This window comes from Ranitomeya imitator, chromosome 3 (assembly GCF_032444005.1).
Source record: "Ranitomeya imitator isolate aRanImi1 chromosome 3, aRanImi1.pri, whole genome shotgun sequence".
Classification (NCBI taxonomy): Eukaryota; Metazoa; Chordata; class Amphibia; order Anura; family Dendrobatidae; genus Ranitomeya; species Ranitomeya imitator.
The window spans coordinates 548,471,398-548,487,505 of record NC_091284.1 but is presented as its reverse complement, the minus strand read 5'-3'; the positions used below and the strand labels follow the sequence as shown (position 1 = coordinate 548,487,505).

Genomic DNA, 16,108 nt, shown 5'->3' with positions numbered 1-16,108 from the left:
TATCTCGTCCTATAGGGCTGGCTAGGGGTACTAGGCAGGGATGCCCGCTTTCACCCCTCCTGTTCGCGTTGGCTGTAGAACCTCTTGCTGCTAAGATTCGGCAGTCGGATGGGGTCCCTGGGTTTAGGTATGGCAAAGTAGAGGAAAAAATAGCGTTATATGCGGATGATGTTTTGCTGTTCCTGGAGGATCCAGACAATTCACTAAGAGGGGCCGTTGAAATTGTTGAGAGATTTGGTACTGTGTCGGGACTAACAATTAATTGGGATAAGACGGTTCTTTTTAGAGTGGATGACGTAGGAGAGAATGTGAGTGAGGATGTTGGGGATGAGAGGCTGAAGGTGGTTTCCCAATTTAAATATCTTGGAATATGGATTTCGGTGCCGGTGGCGGAGTTTCTGCAAAGAAATTTGACTCCTGTTATGGGGGTACTCAAGGCAAAGGTAGACGCCTGGAATAAGCTACATCTATCGGTCGTCGGTAGGGTAAACCTTATTAAAATGGTCCTTATGCCTAAAATTCTTTATGTTCTGCATAACGCACCAATTTGGATCCCTCGGGGGAAGTTCAGGCAGATTAATGCCCTCTTTAGAAGTTTGATATGGGGTAGACAATATCCACGTATTAGCTTGGAGACGCTTCAACGACCCAAGGAAGATGGTGGTTTGGCTTTGCCCAACCCGGAAATATACTTCCTTGCGGCCCAGAGCCAGCATTTGAAGGGCTGGGCGCGAGGGGCGTCATCCAGTGCAGTACAACAGCTATTGGAAGAGGTGACGGACCGACGACCGATGGCCAGGTGTTTGGAGGATGGCTCATTGGGCGCGCTGGGGAAAATATACCCAACCCTGTTCCTGATTCGTAAATTATGGAATAGACTAAGGCAGATTCGTGGGGTTACAGGGTTGACTAAATTCACACCGATATGGTCTAACCACAACTTAAAGGATTTTGAGGCCCTGGGAGGATTGATGGAATGGCAGAATAAGGGAATTTGCTTTGTTCACCAGATAATCCAGCAGCAGGAGCTGAAGTCCTTTTCCCAATTGCAGGAAGAATTTGGTTTGCGATCCACAGGGGAATTTCAGTATGCGCAGATGAGACATGCCTTTAGAGCTCAGAATAAGAAGGCTGATATCAGGGTTCAAGATGATATAGTGTTGGAGTATGTGTGTGGTGAGGGTACTACAAGGGGAGTTATTTCCACTCTGTATAAGGACCTTATGCACACTTTTCTGCTAGATTTCCCTATAAAGGCGAGAGCTAAGTGGGAGAGAGAAGTGGGGCCGATGGAAAATGAAACCTGGGAATCGGTGATGGAGTGGGTTCCGCGACTATCCTTGAGTGAACCATATAGGCTCTCGCAGCTATACATTCTGCATAGGGTATATAAATCTCCGGAAGTGCTATACAAAGCGGGATTGCGTGCCAATTCTGAGTGTCCGAGGTGTGCGAGTGAGAAGGCAGGAATATATCACATGATGTGGACGTGTCCGAGACTGGCTGCCTTTTGGGTGGTGGTTTTGAGCCGGGTTGAAGCAGCATATAAGTGCAGAGTTGTTAGAGACCCGATAGTATGTGTGCTGGGATATGTGGAAGAAATTGGAGTTGACAATACTTGGAAGATTGCAATCGCTAGGCTACTCTACATGGCCAGGAAAGTAATAGCACGAAACTGGATAAACGCGGAACCACCTGTGAGAAGGGAATTTCTCCAATATGTTCAACATGGTCTAAAATTGGAAAAGGGGGTGTACAGTAAAAGGGGGAAAATAGAACTCTTTAATAAAATATGGTCTCCTTGGCTTGATTTGGATTGAGGAGTATAGGCGTCGTGTTTCCTAAGACCTGGAAGAGGATAAATTACAAGAGGCAGATAATGCCTCGGTGGGGTGGAGATTGAGACTGAGCTGTCTTATGGGGGAGGGGGGTAGTTGGGGTAATGTTGGGGTTTATTAAAGTAAGAAAATGTGTATCTGATATAATGCAATGTAAATGGCATTCTGTTGTTCTCTTTTTTTGTATATTGTTAATAAAAATCTATTTAAATAAAAAAAAAAAGTACATTTTTCGCCTACACGGTGTGCCTGACAAAATTGTCAGTGACCGGGGTCCCCAGTCCATGTCTCGGTTCTGGAGAGAACTTTGTTGCGTACTCAGCATTGAGTTGAATCTCTCTTCAGCTTACCATCCCGAGATGAATGGGTTGGTAGAGAGGGCCAACCAGACCTTGGTCACATATCTGTGACATTTTGTTTCGGCCAGGCAGGGTGACTGGGCAACCTTGCTACCGTGGGCGGAGTTTGCGCTGAACAACGCCGTAGCCGATTCCACTGGGCAAAACCCCATTCCTCCTTAACTATAGCCAGCATCCGCGGATTCCTGTGGCCATGCCCATGTCTTCCACCGACTCTAGGGTGGCAGACTGGGCGGTGGAGGCACGTGACATTTGGGACTGGACACAGGATGCCATCTGGGCCTCCAAGGAGAGAATGAGGGTTTCCGCCGATGCACACTGGCACCCCGCTTCGACCTTTGCTCCTGGCAACTTAGTGTGGCTCTCCGCCCGTAACATCAGGCTGCGAGTTGAGTCCACTAAGTTTGCGCCTCGCTATATAAGTCCCTTCAAGGTCCTGGGACAGATTAATCCTGTGGTCTATCTTCTGGTCCTTGCTCCACACCTAGGTATCACTGACACCTTTCATGTGTCCCTCCTAAAACCTGTTCACATGTACCGGTTTTCCGAGTCATCTGCCGGGACATCGGGCTCATCTGTGGATGATTATGAGGTGAACACTATTGTTGGGTGCAAGGTGGTTCATGGCAAAAAAATATTATCTGGTGGACTGGAAGGGTCATGGCCCAGCTTTCGAGAGTAGCAAAGCCCAAGGAGGGGGGCCCTAGGAGGGGGGGGGTAATGTTAGGTGTCAAGCTCCTGCCACTACACAGGGGGAATCTCGAACCATGTCCTCTGTGATCTCCAAATCTTCCCCAGTTGCAGAGGAGCCTGCTCAGCAGAGACGTCGGTCCCAGTGTCTTGCTCAAGCTGATGCTAAGCATCTGGTTACTGCTGCCGCCTCAGGTTCAGCTATTGTAACCAGCATAAATCATCGGCGAGCAGATGCTCCAGGGATGAAGTCCTGCTTTTTATCAACTGAGCATGCCCGTGGGACGACCTCTCATTGCAGGTCGCTGGTCACGTGCTCAGGTCCTGAAACAGCCCTGATTGGACCACTGGGAAGGTCCCGGAAGGATACTGTTATAAAAGGTTCGCATCGTCGCTCGGCCATGTGCTAGTATAAATCTAAAATCGTGTATGTGTGGATGTGTATATGCAATCTGATGAAAGCTCCTAATTGATCCCCTTCCCTAGCATTGCTGACTGAGTGTGGGTGATTGAAGCTAACTAGAGCCAGGTTGTGCCATCCAGCATGAGGCATGACAGTACAGCGTCTATAGCATCGTCCATCAGAGCGGCGCCATGTGCAAATAGTGTGCTTTCCTGGCCCAAGCTTAGTGGCATCCGCCACTTTACTTTACTTCAGTTTCTCCCTGGCACCGCAGTTGCGGCGCAGAACGCTAGTGGGTCTAGAGGGACTCTAACCCTGTGTCCTTGGGCTAGGGTCCTGTGACCAAAACATTAGCTTTCACTCAGCGGTATTGCGGCCCTGTGATGCAACAGGGTTCGCCTCCTACATACCGGATGAAGTTAACCCTCGTGTGTTCACGTTATACCGCCATATACTGTTCGTCATTACCAAGCAGCAGGTGTCATCTCTGCACGGTGGACCCCGGACTGGAAACACACTCTATGTAACAATCCTGCTGGCATCAATGCATGGTCTCCCATTCCCCCACCTGTATTACACTCAAACTCACTTCTCTGGGCCATGTTGTGACTTCTCTCTGCTGCCAGCTCCATGCTGTGTGCCTCATGTCTCCTGCTTGCTCTGTGCATGCTCTGTCTGTGTGCATAGGGGGCGGCGCCGGCAACTCCTGTTTCTTATTGAGACTGTGAGCACCTTGCTAAGGTGTCCCCGGCCAATTGCCATGAGGCTTCCTGTATTTAAGACTTCCCCACCTATTGGTGGGGGCTGTGCAACTTATTCACTCAGTCGGTTCTTAGCTTCTGAGGTGCCAGGCCCTGTCATTGTGACTCTTGTGTTCACCACCCAGGGGGCGTTGTACCCTGGTCTGTGTCCTGTGTTAGCCACCCAGTGGGCCATAGTACCCTGGCCTGTGTCCTTGTGTAGCCACCCAGAGGGGCGTAGTACCCTGGCCTGTGTCCTTGTGTAGCCACCCAGTGGGGCACCGTACCCTGGCTTGTGTCCGTGTCTCTGTGCCTTGTCTCATTCCTGACTCTTTCTTAGTCTAGTCCTGTTCCTGTGTTCATTTATATGCCTGTCTTGGTTTGCTTTCTCTGCTGTGCGTACTCTGTGTCTTGCTTTGCTCTGCTCTGCACTCTGTATCTAGCTTTTCTGCTCTGCACTCTGTGTCTTGCTTTGCTCTGCTTTCGGCTCTGCTCTCTGCGACCTTGCTTTGCTCCTTGCTCTGCACTCTATGGCTTTGCTCTGCTTTGAGCTCTGCACTCTGTGTCTTGCTTTGCTCTGCTTTCGGCTCTGCTCTCTGCGACCTTGCTTTGCTCCTTTCTCTGCATTCTGTGACCTTGCTCTGCACTCTGTGGTTTTGCACTCAGCTCTGCACTCTGACTTTGCTCTGCTCTCAGCTCTGCACTCTGTGGCTTTGCCCTGTGGCTCTGCTCTTGTGGTTCTACCTGCTCTGCTTTTTGCGGTTCTTCCCTGCTCCGCCTCCTGAATCTCTGCACTTGGCTACATCTCCTGCGTCTCTGCTCTTAGCTCCGCCTTCTGTTCTTGGCTCCGCCTCCTGTGTGTCTGCGCTTGGCTCCGCCTCCTGCTTTTGGCCCCGCCTCCTCCATGTCCACACTTGGCTCCGCCTCCTGCTCTTGGCTCAGCCTCCTGCGTGACCGCACTTGGCTCCGCCTTCTGCTCGTGGCTCAGCCTCCTGCGTTTCCCTACTTGGCTCCGCCTCCTGCTCTTGGCTCCGCCTCCTGTATTTCCGCACTTGGCTCTGTGGTCTTTCTCTACCTATTCATAAGTCCTCCTGTCTGAACAGGTTCTTTCCTGTTTTACGTACCTGCCTGCAGACCGGTCCCTATCGGTTCTTCCAGTGTACCAGCCTTGTCCGCCAGTCCTGCTAGAGCCAGCCGTACCTGCCTACCAACCAGAGAGCCAGCCGTGCCCACTTGCCTGCCAGTGTCTCTGTTGTACCCGTCCCCCTGCCTGTGTCCCAGCCGTGCCCGCTTGTCTGCCAGAGTGCCAGCCGTTTCCGTTTGCCTGTCTATGTTCCGTTCCCCGGTGGGATCAGCAGTCACAGCCAGACACCACCCTAGAATGGTACCTGGGGGCTTCCTATTGCACAAGTTTGACCTCACCATGAGAGGCTCCAGCGAACACCTAGGAAGCTACTTAGCTACGCCCCTTCCAGGGTAGTCCAGTCTGTGGCACAGCGGGCCACACCCCCGTACGCCCGCGCCAACCAGTCTGGGCACGAGCGTGACACCTTATATCCTCCTTAATATTATTTTGCGCGTTCTGCCAGCCCTAACAGACTATTCTCATAAATATGAAGAAGACTATGATGAGACATTTGCTCCAGTTGTCGAACACACCACAACCAGAACTTTTTTTGCGGTTGCAGCAACGAAACAAATGCAGCTGAAACATGTGGATGTAAAGGCAGTATTTCTGAATGGAGACTTAACAGAATACATTTAGAAGAAGACGGGAGTTTCCTTCTTAATCAAAATCACATGATTCAAGACATAATCGAAACATTTGGATTGAAAGATGTAAAACCAGTGAAATCTCCGATGGAAACCAACTATCTCAAGGAAATAAATAGTAAACAGAATCTGTTACCGAATAATGAACAATACAGAAAGGTAATGGGAAAATTATTATATCTTGCGACTGTTACAAGGCCAGACATTGCAGCAGAAGTGGGAATTTTGAGCAGGAAGGTGTCAAAGCCAAACAAAATGGATTGGAAACTAGTGAAGAGGGTAATCCATTATTTGAAAGGGACTAGCAATGTTAGGGTATGTGCACACGCTCTGGTTTTTTCGCGTTTTTTTCACGATAAAAACGCGATAAAAGCGCATTACAAACTGCAGACATATGCATCCTATCATTTAGAATGCATTCTGCAATTTTTGTGCACATGATGCGTTTTTTTCCGCAAAAAAAAGCATTGCGGTAAAAAAAGCAGCATGTTCATTAATTTTGCGGAGTTTTCGCGTTTTTCCCGCTATTCTATGCATTGGGAAAAAACGCAAAAAAAAGCACAAAAAAAGGCGCCAAAAATGCGTCAAAAATGCAAAAAAAATGCATGCGGATTTCTGGCAGAAATGTCCGGTTTTACTTTGGTTTCACTTTCTCTCTGGTAAAAGGTCCTTCAGACTTCCTGTTATGCTGTGTTAAGAAGATGATGCATGTAGCTCATGTTCTGTGTGGATAAAACTTGAATTACTCCATATAATCTACTCTCACAACTTTCTTCTGCGACCAAACTATGCAACAGTTAAAGGGGTTTGTGTGGTGCAAACAAGTGGCCACCTATCCACAGGATAGGAGATAACTTACTGATTGATGGGGTTCCGATCATTAGAAGTGGCACCAATGGGCAGAATACCGAATTTTTATCCCAGGCGAAGAACCTTTAACCCTGAGTTCAGTGCTCAGCAGCCTCATGAGCATGCGCACTGCTGGGCCATTCTAATGGCAGTAAAAGTTCCCCGTTCTGCCGATCAGTGCGTGTCCCCACAGTTGGACCCCCACCCATCCATAAGTTAATGTGCATCCTGTGGATAACTTGTTTTCGACAGGCAATCTCTTTAAGGGGTTGCTCTATAAGGGCAATGTCTGTTCTATACCCACTCTAGCAGATGTCAGCTGCAATTATTGGCCAATAAATTATAAATTCTAGGACTTTCATTGAATTATAACTGTGTGGTTATATAATAAATATACAGACTGTGTTAAACCTTAAAATACCTACTTACAAGATTTCAAGCCTTATATTGTAGGAGAAGCTGTTAACACTTATCTTCCAAGCCTTGGGTAAGTTTAATTTGAGATAACTAACATTCCTGCTGAATGAACAATGCAACTAAATTTAGGCATCTCTTGGTTGAAGATTAGGCAGTGGGATTAAAACAAGTGGCTGACTTACGAAACATAAGACAGAGAACATTCCTGGATCTATATATGTATATATAGATTTGTAAGAGCTGGATGATGGCAGTCACCTAGAGCGCTCATGGTCAGTCTCATACTATATACAGCTGTTTGTGTCTTATTCATATCGACAACGAATAGTGGTATTATTATACAGACAGCTGTCACCGCAGGGTGTAAGATAATACTTTAGAAAATGTGTTTTGGTTCTTCTGTTCAGGTTGATATTTATTCACAGAGTTTCCTATGAATGTTATGCAACCTTTAGAATACAATACACACCCAACATTATAATGCAATGAAAAGGACAACGGCTATTTCATGCAGTTAGGTTATAGACCTCGGTCGGCACATATGAGACAAATTTAGAGCTATAGAATAAAAGAATAGTAGAAATGTATAAACCCTAGTGCAGTGGTCCCCAACCTTTCTGACCTTGAGAGCCACATTCAGCTTAGAGAGAGGGTCGCGAGCCACATTCAGCACTGAGAGAGGGTCGCGAGCCACATCCAGCTCGCACCTCCTTCAAAGTAGTGTCAACCAAAGCCCCCATTACAGGTATAATGATAACCAAAGCTTTTCCACAGAAATCACTCCAGAGCAGTACACTGAGATCCAGGGGTATTCTCCCAACACACTGTCACATCCAGCTTTGAGCACCTCTTCTAACAGGTAGTACAAACCTCCAGCGTACCATACCTAAATCATCTCTAAACCCCTAAGACCAGTAAATGTGCATCCAGATCTGTAATTCTGTGCAGGGCTATTCACAAAATTCACCATTTTGAGATGTGCTCTTAATACCTGTTTGCTAGACATGGACCTAGTGCATCAAGCTGGCAGACAGTTGCGAGCCACAATTCATGGGGCCGTGAGCCCATGTGGCTCCCGAGCTACAGGTTGGGGAGCCCTGCCCTAGTGCAACAAGAATCATGACATTGTTCATATAAACTAATCGGACTACTGCAATCAGTTTTACAAGAAAAGTTGAAATTAGTTATTATAAAGCATAACAATTTAAATAAGTATTTTACAATAGTTTTGTTGGAAGAAAGCTACTTAACAATTCTTCTTTGCAAACTAGCTCTAGCTCAGTGAGATTGAATGGAGAGTGTCTGTAAAAAGCAATTTTCAAGTCTTGCCAAAGATTCTCTATAGGATTAAGGTCTGGACTGTGATTTGATCATTCAAACACAGGAATAAACTTTGATCTAAAGCCTTCCATTTAAGGTCTGGCAGTATGTTTAGGGTTGTTGTCTTGCTGGAAGGTGAATTTACGCCCCAGTCTGAAGTCTTTTGCAGCCTCTAACAGGTTTTCATCTAAGATTACCCTGTATTTAGCTCTGTCCATCCTTCTATCAACTCTGAACAGCTTTCCTCTCTCTGCTGAAAAAAAAGCATCCCGACAGCATGATGCACCCACATGTTTGACAGTGAGGATGGTGTTTTTCAGTGTTTTGCAGTGTTAACTTTCCACCACGCATAGCGTTTTGCATTCAGCCCAAAAAGTTCTACTTTTGGTCTCATCTGATTGGAGCACCTTCTTCCACATGCTAGCTGTGTCCCCTATAAAGTTTTTTGCAAACTTCAAATTACAGGTTTATTTGGAATAAATAAATGGGGTAGTAATTTCTATATATGTAATCATGAAATACCCTAAAAATAAAATTTTATTAAATATATATCTAAAATGCCAACAACCAATGGCAGACCACAGAAAACAACACACTGTGAATTCTATCACAGCCCATCGAGAAACATGACATGAAATCGAGCCTCCTGATGAGCCAGAGAGGCGAAACGCGTTGAGGCTAAGTAGACAACAGGCGGGCGGCAGTGCATCTGATTGATGAGTATCAAACTTTGTTGGCCTGATAGGCTCTAGCTCTTGCAAGATAGTGTATATCAAAAACGTATTCAATAGCTTTGAAACGTGATGTTTACCACTGTATGCATGCACAACCTCATGAATCTTGTGAAACAGGTGCCATGGTATCGGAGCTGCAGTAAATAAAACTGGGGCCATTCATGTTAGATACGTATGTTTAAGAGTTAAAAAATAAGCTATCAAATAACTCTAGAATATAGGGGCCACTACCCGAGGTACCTATAATTCTAGTAATTGGGTGCAATAGTTGGTTTTGCATTTGAGCCGGGACCAAGGATATCGTAAGAATCTATTCTGGGTATTCTCTGCCAAGGTATATCTATAATCAGGCCTCTTTTGCAAACTCTGCCACCGATACGCCTAAGTTACATGTTCTCCTGTTGTTTTTAAATATGCACAGTGTGGGGTTTAGGACTCCCTAGACACAGGATTGGTCTATGTATAGTGTAAAGGGGTACCTTTAGTGCAATTTTATGTGGGTAGCGGGACCCTGTGGGTTTATCAGGGCCAATCTAGGGACCCCAGGGCCAGCCATCGCGGAGCGGGGGTGCCAATACACTTCCCCTAGGGTGCCTACCCCCGTAGATAGGCAGTTTTACAGCATAGACATGTACTAGGGATTATTCCTTCCCCCCACTCTAGTTTTTTCACGGTGTGTTGTTTTCTGTGGTCTGCCATTGGTTGTTGGCATTTTAGATATATATTTAATAAAATTGTATTTTTAGGGTATTTCATGGTTACACAAACTTCAAATTACGGTAGATGGGACTTCTTATGACTTACTATCAAAAATGGCTTTATTCTTGCAAATCTTCCATAACGGCCAGATTTGTGGAGTATATGACAAATAGTTGTCCTGTGAACAGATTCCCCCACCTGAGTTGTGGCTCTCTGCAGCTACTCCAGAGTGATCATGGGCCTCTTTGCTGCTTCTCTGTTTAGTCTTTTCCTTTGTTGGAATTTATAATAATAATAATAATAATCTTTATTTTTATATAGCGCTAACATATTTCGCAGCGCTTTACAGGTTGCACACATTATTGTCGCTGTTCCCGTTGGGGCTCACAATCTAAATTCCCTATCAGTATGTCTTTGGAATGTGGGAGGAAACCGGAGTACCCGGAGGAAACCCACGCAAACACGGAGAGAACATACAAACTTTTTGCAGATTTGAATTTGAGATTAGATAGACGATCATGTCTTGATAGATTTGCAGTTGGGCTATACTCCTTCCATTTTTTAATAATGGGCTAAACAGTGCTCCTTGAGTTGTTAAGGTCTAGGGCTGTTTTTTTTTTTATAACCTAACCGTGCTTTACTCTACTCCACAATGTTAACCCTGACCTGTCTGGTGTGTTTCTTAGTTTTCATAATGCTGTTTGATCCCTAATGTTTTCAAATAAACCTCTTAGGCCTTCACAGAACAGCTATAGTTATACTCAGAATAAATTACACACTAATCCTGTGACTCTTGGAGGTAATGAGTAATTCAAGATCTTATTTAGAGATTTCACACTACAGGGGGCTGAACACAAATGCACGTCACTATTTTCAAAATCATATTTTAAAAAATAGAAAACCATGTATCATAGTAACATAGTAACATAGTTAGTAAGGCCGAAAAAAGACATTTGTCCATCCAGTTCAGCCTATATTCCATCATAATAAATCCCCAGATCTACGTCCTTCTACAGAACCTAATTGTATGATACAATATTGTTCTGCTCCAGGAAGACATCCAGGCCTCTCTTGAACCCCTCGACTGAGTTCGCCATCACCACCTCCTCAAGCAAGCAATTCCAGATTCTCACTGCCCTAACAGTAAAGAATCCTCTTCTATGTTGGTGGAAAAACCTTCTCTCCTCCAGACGCAAAGAATGCCCCCTTGTGCCCGTCACCTTCCTTGGTATAAACAGATCCTCAGCGAGATATTTGTATTGTCCCCTTATATACTTATACATGGTTATTAGATCGCCCCTCAGTCGTCTTTTTTCTAGACTAAATAATCCTAATTTCGCTAATCTATCTGGGTATTGTAGTTCTCCCATCCCCTTTATTAATTTTGTTGCCCTCCTTTGTACTCTCTCTAGTTCCATTATATCCTTCCTGAGCACCGGTGCCCAAAACTGGACACAGTACTCCATGTGCGGTCTAACTAGGGATTTGTACAGAGGCAGTATAATGCTCTCATCATGTGTATCCAGACCTCTTTTAATGCACCCCATGATCCTGTTTGCCTTGGCAGCTGCTGCCTGGCACTGGCTGCTCCAGGTAAGTTTATCATTAACTAGGATCCCCAAGTCCTTCTCCCTGTCAGATTTACCCAGTGGTTTCCCATTCAGTGTGTAATGGTGACATTGATTCCTTCTTCCCATGTGTATAACCTTACATTTATCATTGTTAAACCTCATCTGCCACCTTTCAGCCCAAGTTTCCAACTTATCCAGATCCATCCATACTATCTTCTCTTGTATTAACTGCTTTACATAGTTTTGTATCATCTGCAAATATCGATATTTTACTGTGTAAACCTTCTACCAGATCATTAATGAATATGTTGAAGAGAACAGGTCCCAATACTGACCCCTGCGGTACCCCACTGGTCACAGCGACCCAGTTAGAGACTATACCATTTATAACCACCCTCTGCTTTCTATCACTAAGCCAGTTACTAACCCATTTACACACAATTTCCCCCAGACCAAGCATTCTCATTTTGTGTACCAACCTCTTGTGCGGCACGGTATCAAACGCTTTGGAAAAATCGAGATATACCACGAGATATACTCACCGTGGTCCAGCCTATAGCTTACCTCTTCATAAAAACTGATTAGATTGGTTTGACAGGAGCGATTTCTCATAAACCCATGCTGATATGGAGTTAAACAGTTATTCTCATTGAGATAATCCAGAATAACATCCCTCAGAAACCCTTCAAATATTTTACCAACAATAGAGGTTAGACTGGCCTATAATTTCCAGGTTCACTTTTAGAGCCCTTTTTGAATATTGGCACCACATTTGCTATGCGCCAATCCTGCGGAACAGACCCTGTCGCTATAGAGTCCCTAAAAATAAGAAATAATGGTTTATCTATTACATTACTTAGTTCTCTTAGTACTCGTGGGTGTATGCCATCCGGACCCGGAGATTTATCTATTTTAATCTTATTTAGCCAGTTTCGCACCTCTTCTTGGGTTAGATTGGTGACCCTTAATATAGGGTTTTCATTGTTTCTTGGGATTTCACCTAGCATTTCATTTTCCACCGTGAATACCGTGGAGAAGAAGGTGTTTAATATGTTAGCTTTTTCCTCGTCATCTACAACCATTCTTTCCTCACTATTTTTTAAGGGGCCTACATTTTCAGTTTTTATTCTTTTACTATTGATATAGTTGAAGAACAGTTTGGGATTAGTTTTACTCTCCTTAGCAATGTGCTTCTCTGTTTCCTTTTTGGCAGCTTTAATTAGTTTTTTAGATAAAGTATTTTTCTCCCTATAGTTTTTTAGAGCTTCAATGGTGCCATCCTGCTTTAGTAGTGCAAATGCTTTCTTTTTACTGTTAATTGCCTGTCTTACTTCTTTGTTTAGCCACATTGGGTTTTTCCTATTTCTAGTCCTTTTATTCCCACAAGGTATAAACCGCTTACACTGCCTATTTAGGATGTTCTTAAACATTTCCCATTTATTATCTGTATTCTTATTTCTGAGGATATTGTCCCAGTCTACCAGATTAAGGGCATCTCTAAGCTGGTCAAACTTTGCCTTCCTAAAGTTCAGTGTTTTTGTGACTCCCTGACAAGTCCCCCTAGTGAAAGACAGGTGAAACTGTACAATATTGTGGTCGCTATTTCCTAGATGCCCGACCACCTGCAGATTTGTTATTCTGTCAGGTCTATTAGATAGTATTAGGTCTAAAAGTGTATCATGTCCTTCATACTTCACAAATACTTGCTGCTGTGTATTGACATATCACATAAAATATATTTGTTTTTGCGGGAGTCAAGAGAAAAATATGTTGAAAATTTCAAGAGGTATGAATACTTTTGCAAGACACTGTAAATAGAAAAAAATATATAAATATTGATTTTGCAGGAGACGAGCTGTTTCACCTGTAAAACTGTTCAACTTATTGATATGGCAACATGATTTTGAACTTAAACAGCTGAAACCCTGCAAAATCAAATAATGGTATAATAGTCAATTTGAAAACCACAGCAGCATCTGGCTGCTGCAATTCTTGACTGCTTACACCATCCTTACACTGCATTCTCAGTAAAATTGCATCATTTTTGCCATGATTTTTTAAAACTGTGGCAAAGCACAATGCATTGACGCAATTGATGCAAATAAACACAGCGCGGCCACAACGTGTGAGCACAACCTTTAAGTCTCATTAAATAGTATGTTATCAGTAGGTGTGTTTTATATCTCTGTCCCAGGAAATATTTTAATTCTTGAGCATTAATGATTCATGTATCAGACTATGGCATGGCATGCAAACCATCTACAACAGTGTGGGTACTTTTTATAGCTTCTGTTGTTCAAGTGATTTGAAAAGTGGTGCCGTAGCGTGATGTGGGGCGGTAGCCATGGGCGAGTCACTGGTCTTCTCCTGTGACGCCCAGGGCGTTACATGAAAGAGTGGGTTCTGGCTGGGTGTTGGTGTTGGTGCTGTGTGGGCCTTGCACCAGTGCAGACCGCCTGTAGCTGGTATTGTGGCTGGCCAGGACCATAGGTTTTATAGTTCAATAAAGGAGACTCCCATTCTAACACACAGCCCTGACTGAATGGTAGCTCAGTAATATAAGGGTTTTGTACAAGGGATAGCGGATACAAAGTCTTACTGGCTGTTCCCTCACAGACAGTGTAAAGCATTTTTCACACACACACACACACACACACACACACACACACACACACACACACACACACACACACACACACACACAGTTTCCTTTCAGTGTAGTCTACTCCAGGGCCGCTGAAGCACACTGTTTCACCCTACTTCATCATAGCCTAGCTTGTGCTGTCCTGATCAGTGGGTCTGCGTGCTGTTCCGTCCACTACTGGGGCCCTGGATCTACCGCTTGAGACCTCTACTAGTCCTACAATCTCAGTCCTTTTTACTTTTGGCATTTAGCAAGCTCAGGGTTTCTCTCAAATCATCCTATGCAAGGACCCGTTAAGGTGGAAGGCTACTCTGTCTCTTCTGTCAGTTCCAGGTTGCAATAATCCCTTGTCCTTTTAGTCTCTTCCTTAGAAGTTCACCCAACAGCAGCACTGTTCACTGATACTCTAACATGAACTTGTCCATATCTAGATATCTACAGGAAGCATTCACTTGCCCTAACAATAAGCCCCTCCCACAATGGGCTAGTCCCGAAAATTAACATATACCTTACCCTTTTCTTACGCTGTCTAATAACAGTCACTAACTATAGTCAATACTTATCACACTCTAAATCACAATACATTATAATTCACATTATATATAAAATATGCAAGACCTAATTTACATTACATAACAATAACGCAATTGCCTTCTGGACATCTGTCAAGTCAGCAGTCTTCCCCATGATCATGGAGCCTACTGAAACAGACTAAGGGACATTTGTTAAATGCTTAGGAAGCCTTTGCTAATGTTTTTTTGTTAATTATTCTAATTTACTGAGATAATGACTTTTGGGTTTTCATTGGCTGTGAGCCATAATCATCAACAAACAGAAATAAACACTTCAAATAAATCACACTTTTGTAATGACTCTATATAATATATGTGTTTCACTTTTTGTATTGAAGAACTGAAATAAATTAACTTTTTAATGATATTCTAATTTAGTGAGAAGAGCTTGTACCATCAGAAAACAAAAACATTACTAAAAAAAGGGCCCCCGATTCATTAAGTCTGCCTTTGTGCACACCAGTCTTAATGAACAGTGCCACTGAATTAAAATGCGCCTATTTCATTTAATGAATTACACGCATCTTATAACCTGAGTGCGACTTCACAAGAAGTGTACTCCAGCTGAATATACTCTTCCAAAATGAATATCCCTAAGATGGCATCAATTTTCTTGAATTAGGCAAGCGGACTTAGCCCTGTCCTAACAATTCTTTACCCATTTTGGCAAAGACTGATGTGAAAACACACAAAGTTACAACATTTTTGAGAAACACCTGAAAGCTTTTTTTAATTAGTGCTTTTTTTTAATCAAATCCAGGCACGGAATGAAATGAAATGGGAAATATAAAGGAAGAACATATTTGTCCTCTTCCTGATGAATCATCTTCTAGTAGTTCTGGCTCAAAAAACTGCAGATGCATTTTCCTAAAAAAAAATGAAATCACCCTAAAAAATGTATAGGAGTAGGGGAATCAAATGGTTGGTAAGACCAAGCAGGAACTTATTGCGCTGTATTGCTGATTTACTGTTATGATCAATGTAAATAACATTAATCAGATTTAGATTTCTTACCTGTGATAAGAGACTCTGCAGTAGCCACATGCATTAACGTGTTGTGACTGACTGGCCATTTGTCTGCTGATAGCAACAACTTCTCTAAACCTCCAAGTTCTTTCAGCTCCTGTAGAATCTTAACACCTGAAGGGCAAATTTCCCAGCTAAAGTTTCTATATCCCAGTGAATCACCCACAGCAGCCAGGAGCATAGCAGCAGTAAATTTCTCCATGATGAGAGGACTGCAGCTTGCGCTTCTCCTTTGTCCGACAAGGACCAGGTCTAACTTTTGTGTCACTCGATGAATTGTAGATCTCCTGTCACTGGCTATAAATGGCAGTGCTGTCCTTATCACAACCTGTTGCATTCCCCTTTACTAGCATTTCTTCAACTGGACATTGTCCATTCACACTATTCTAGAAATGTGTCACTGTTCACTGAATTAAAAAAATTGCTTTCCTTGGTATTACATATCACTCTGTAAGGATATGTTTTTTTTTAAA

The 16,108-nt window shown here is 43.7% G+C and overlaps 1 protein-coding gene across 1 annotated transcript in view; it reads right to left on the bottom strand.

Moving 5' to 3' along the window:
• Nucleotides 1–15,907, bottom strand: part of ADPRHL1 (ADP-ribosylhydrolase like 1) — a 142,941-nt gene extending 127,034 nt beyond the window's left edge. The window contains exon 1 of the mRNA XM_069757882.1: nucleotides 15,624–15,907. Coding sequence (XP_069613983.1) covers nucleotides 15,624–15,837 — 214 coding nt within the window. The 5' untranslated portion in view covers nucleotides 15,838–15,907. The remainder of the gene's footprint in view (nucleotides 1–15,623) is intronic.
• Nucleotides 15,908–16,108: the final 201 nt, after the last annotated feature.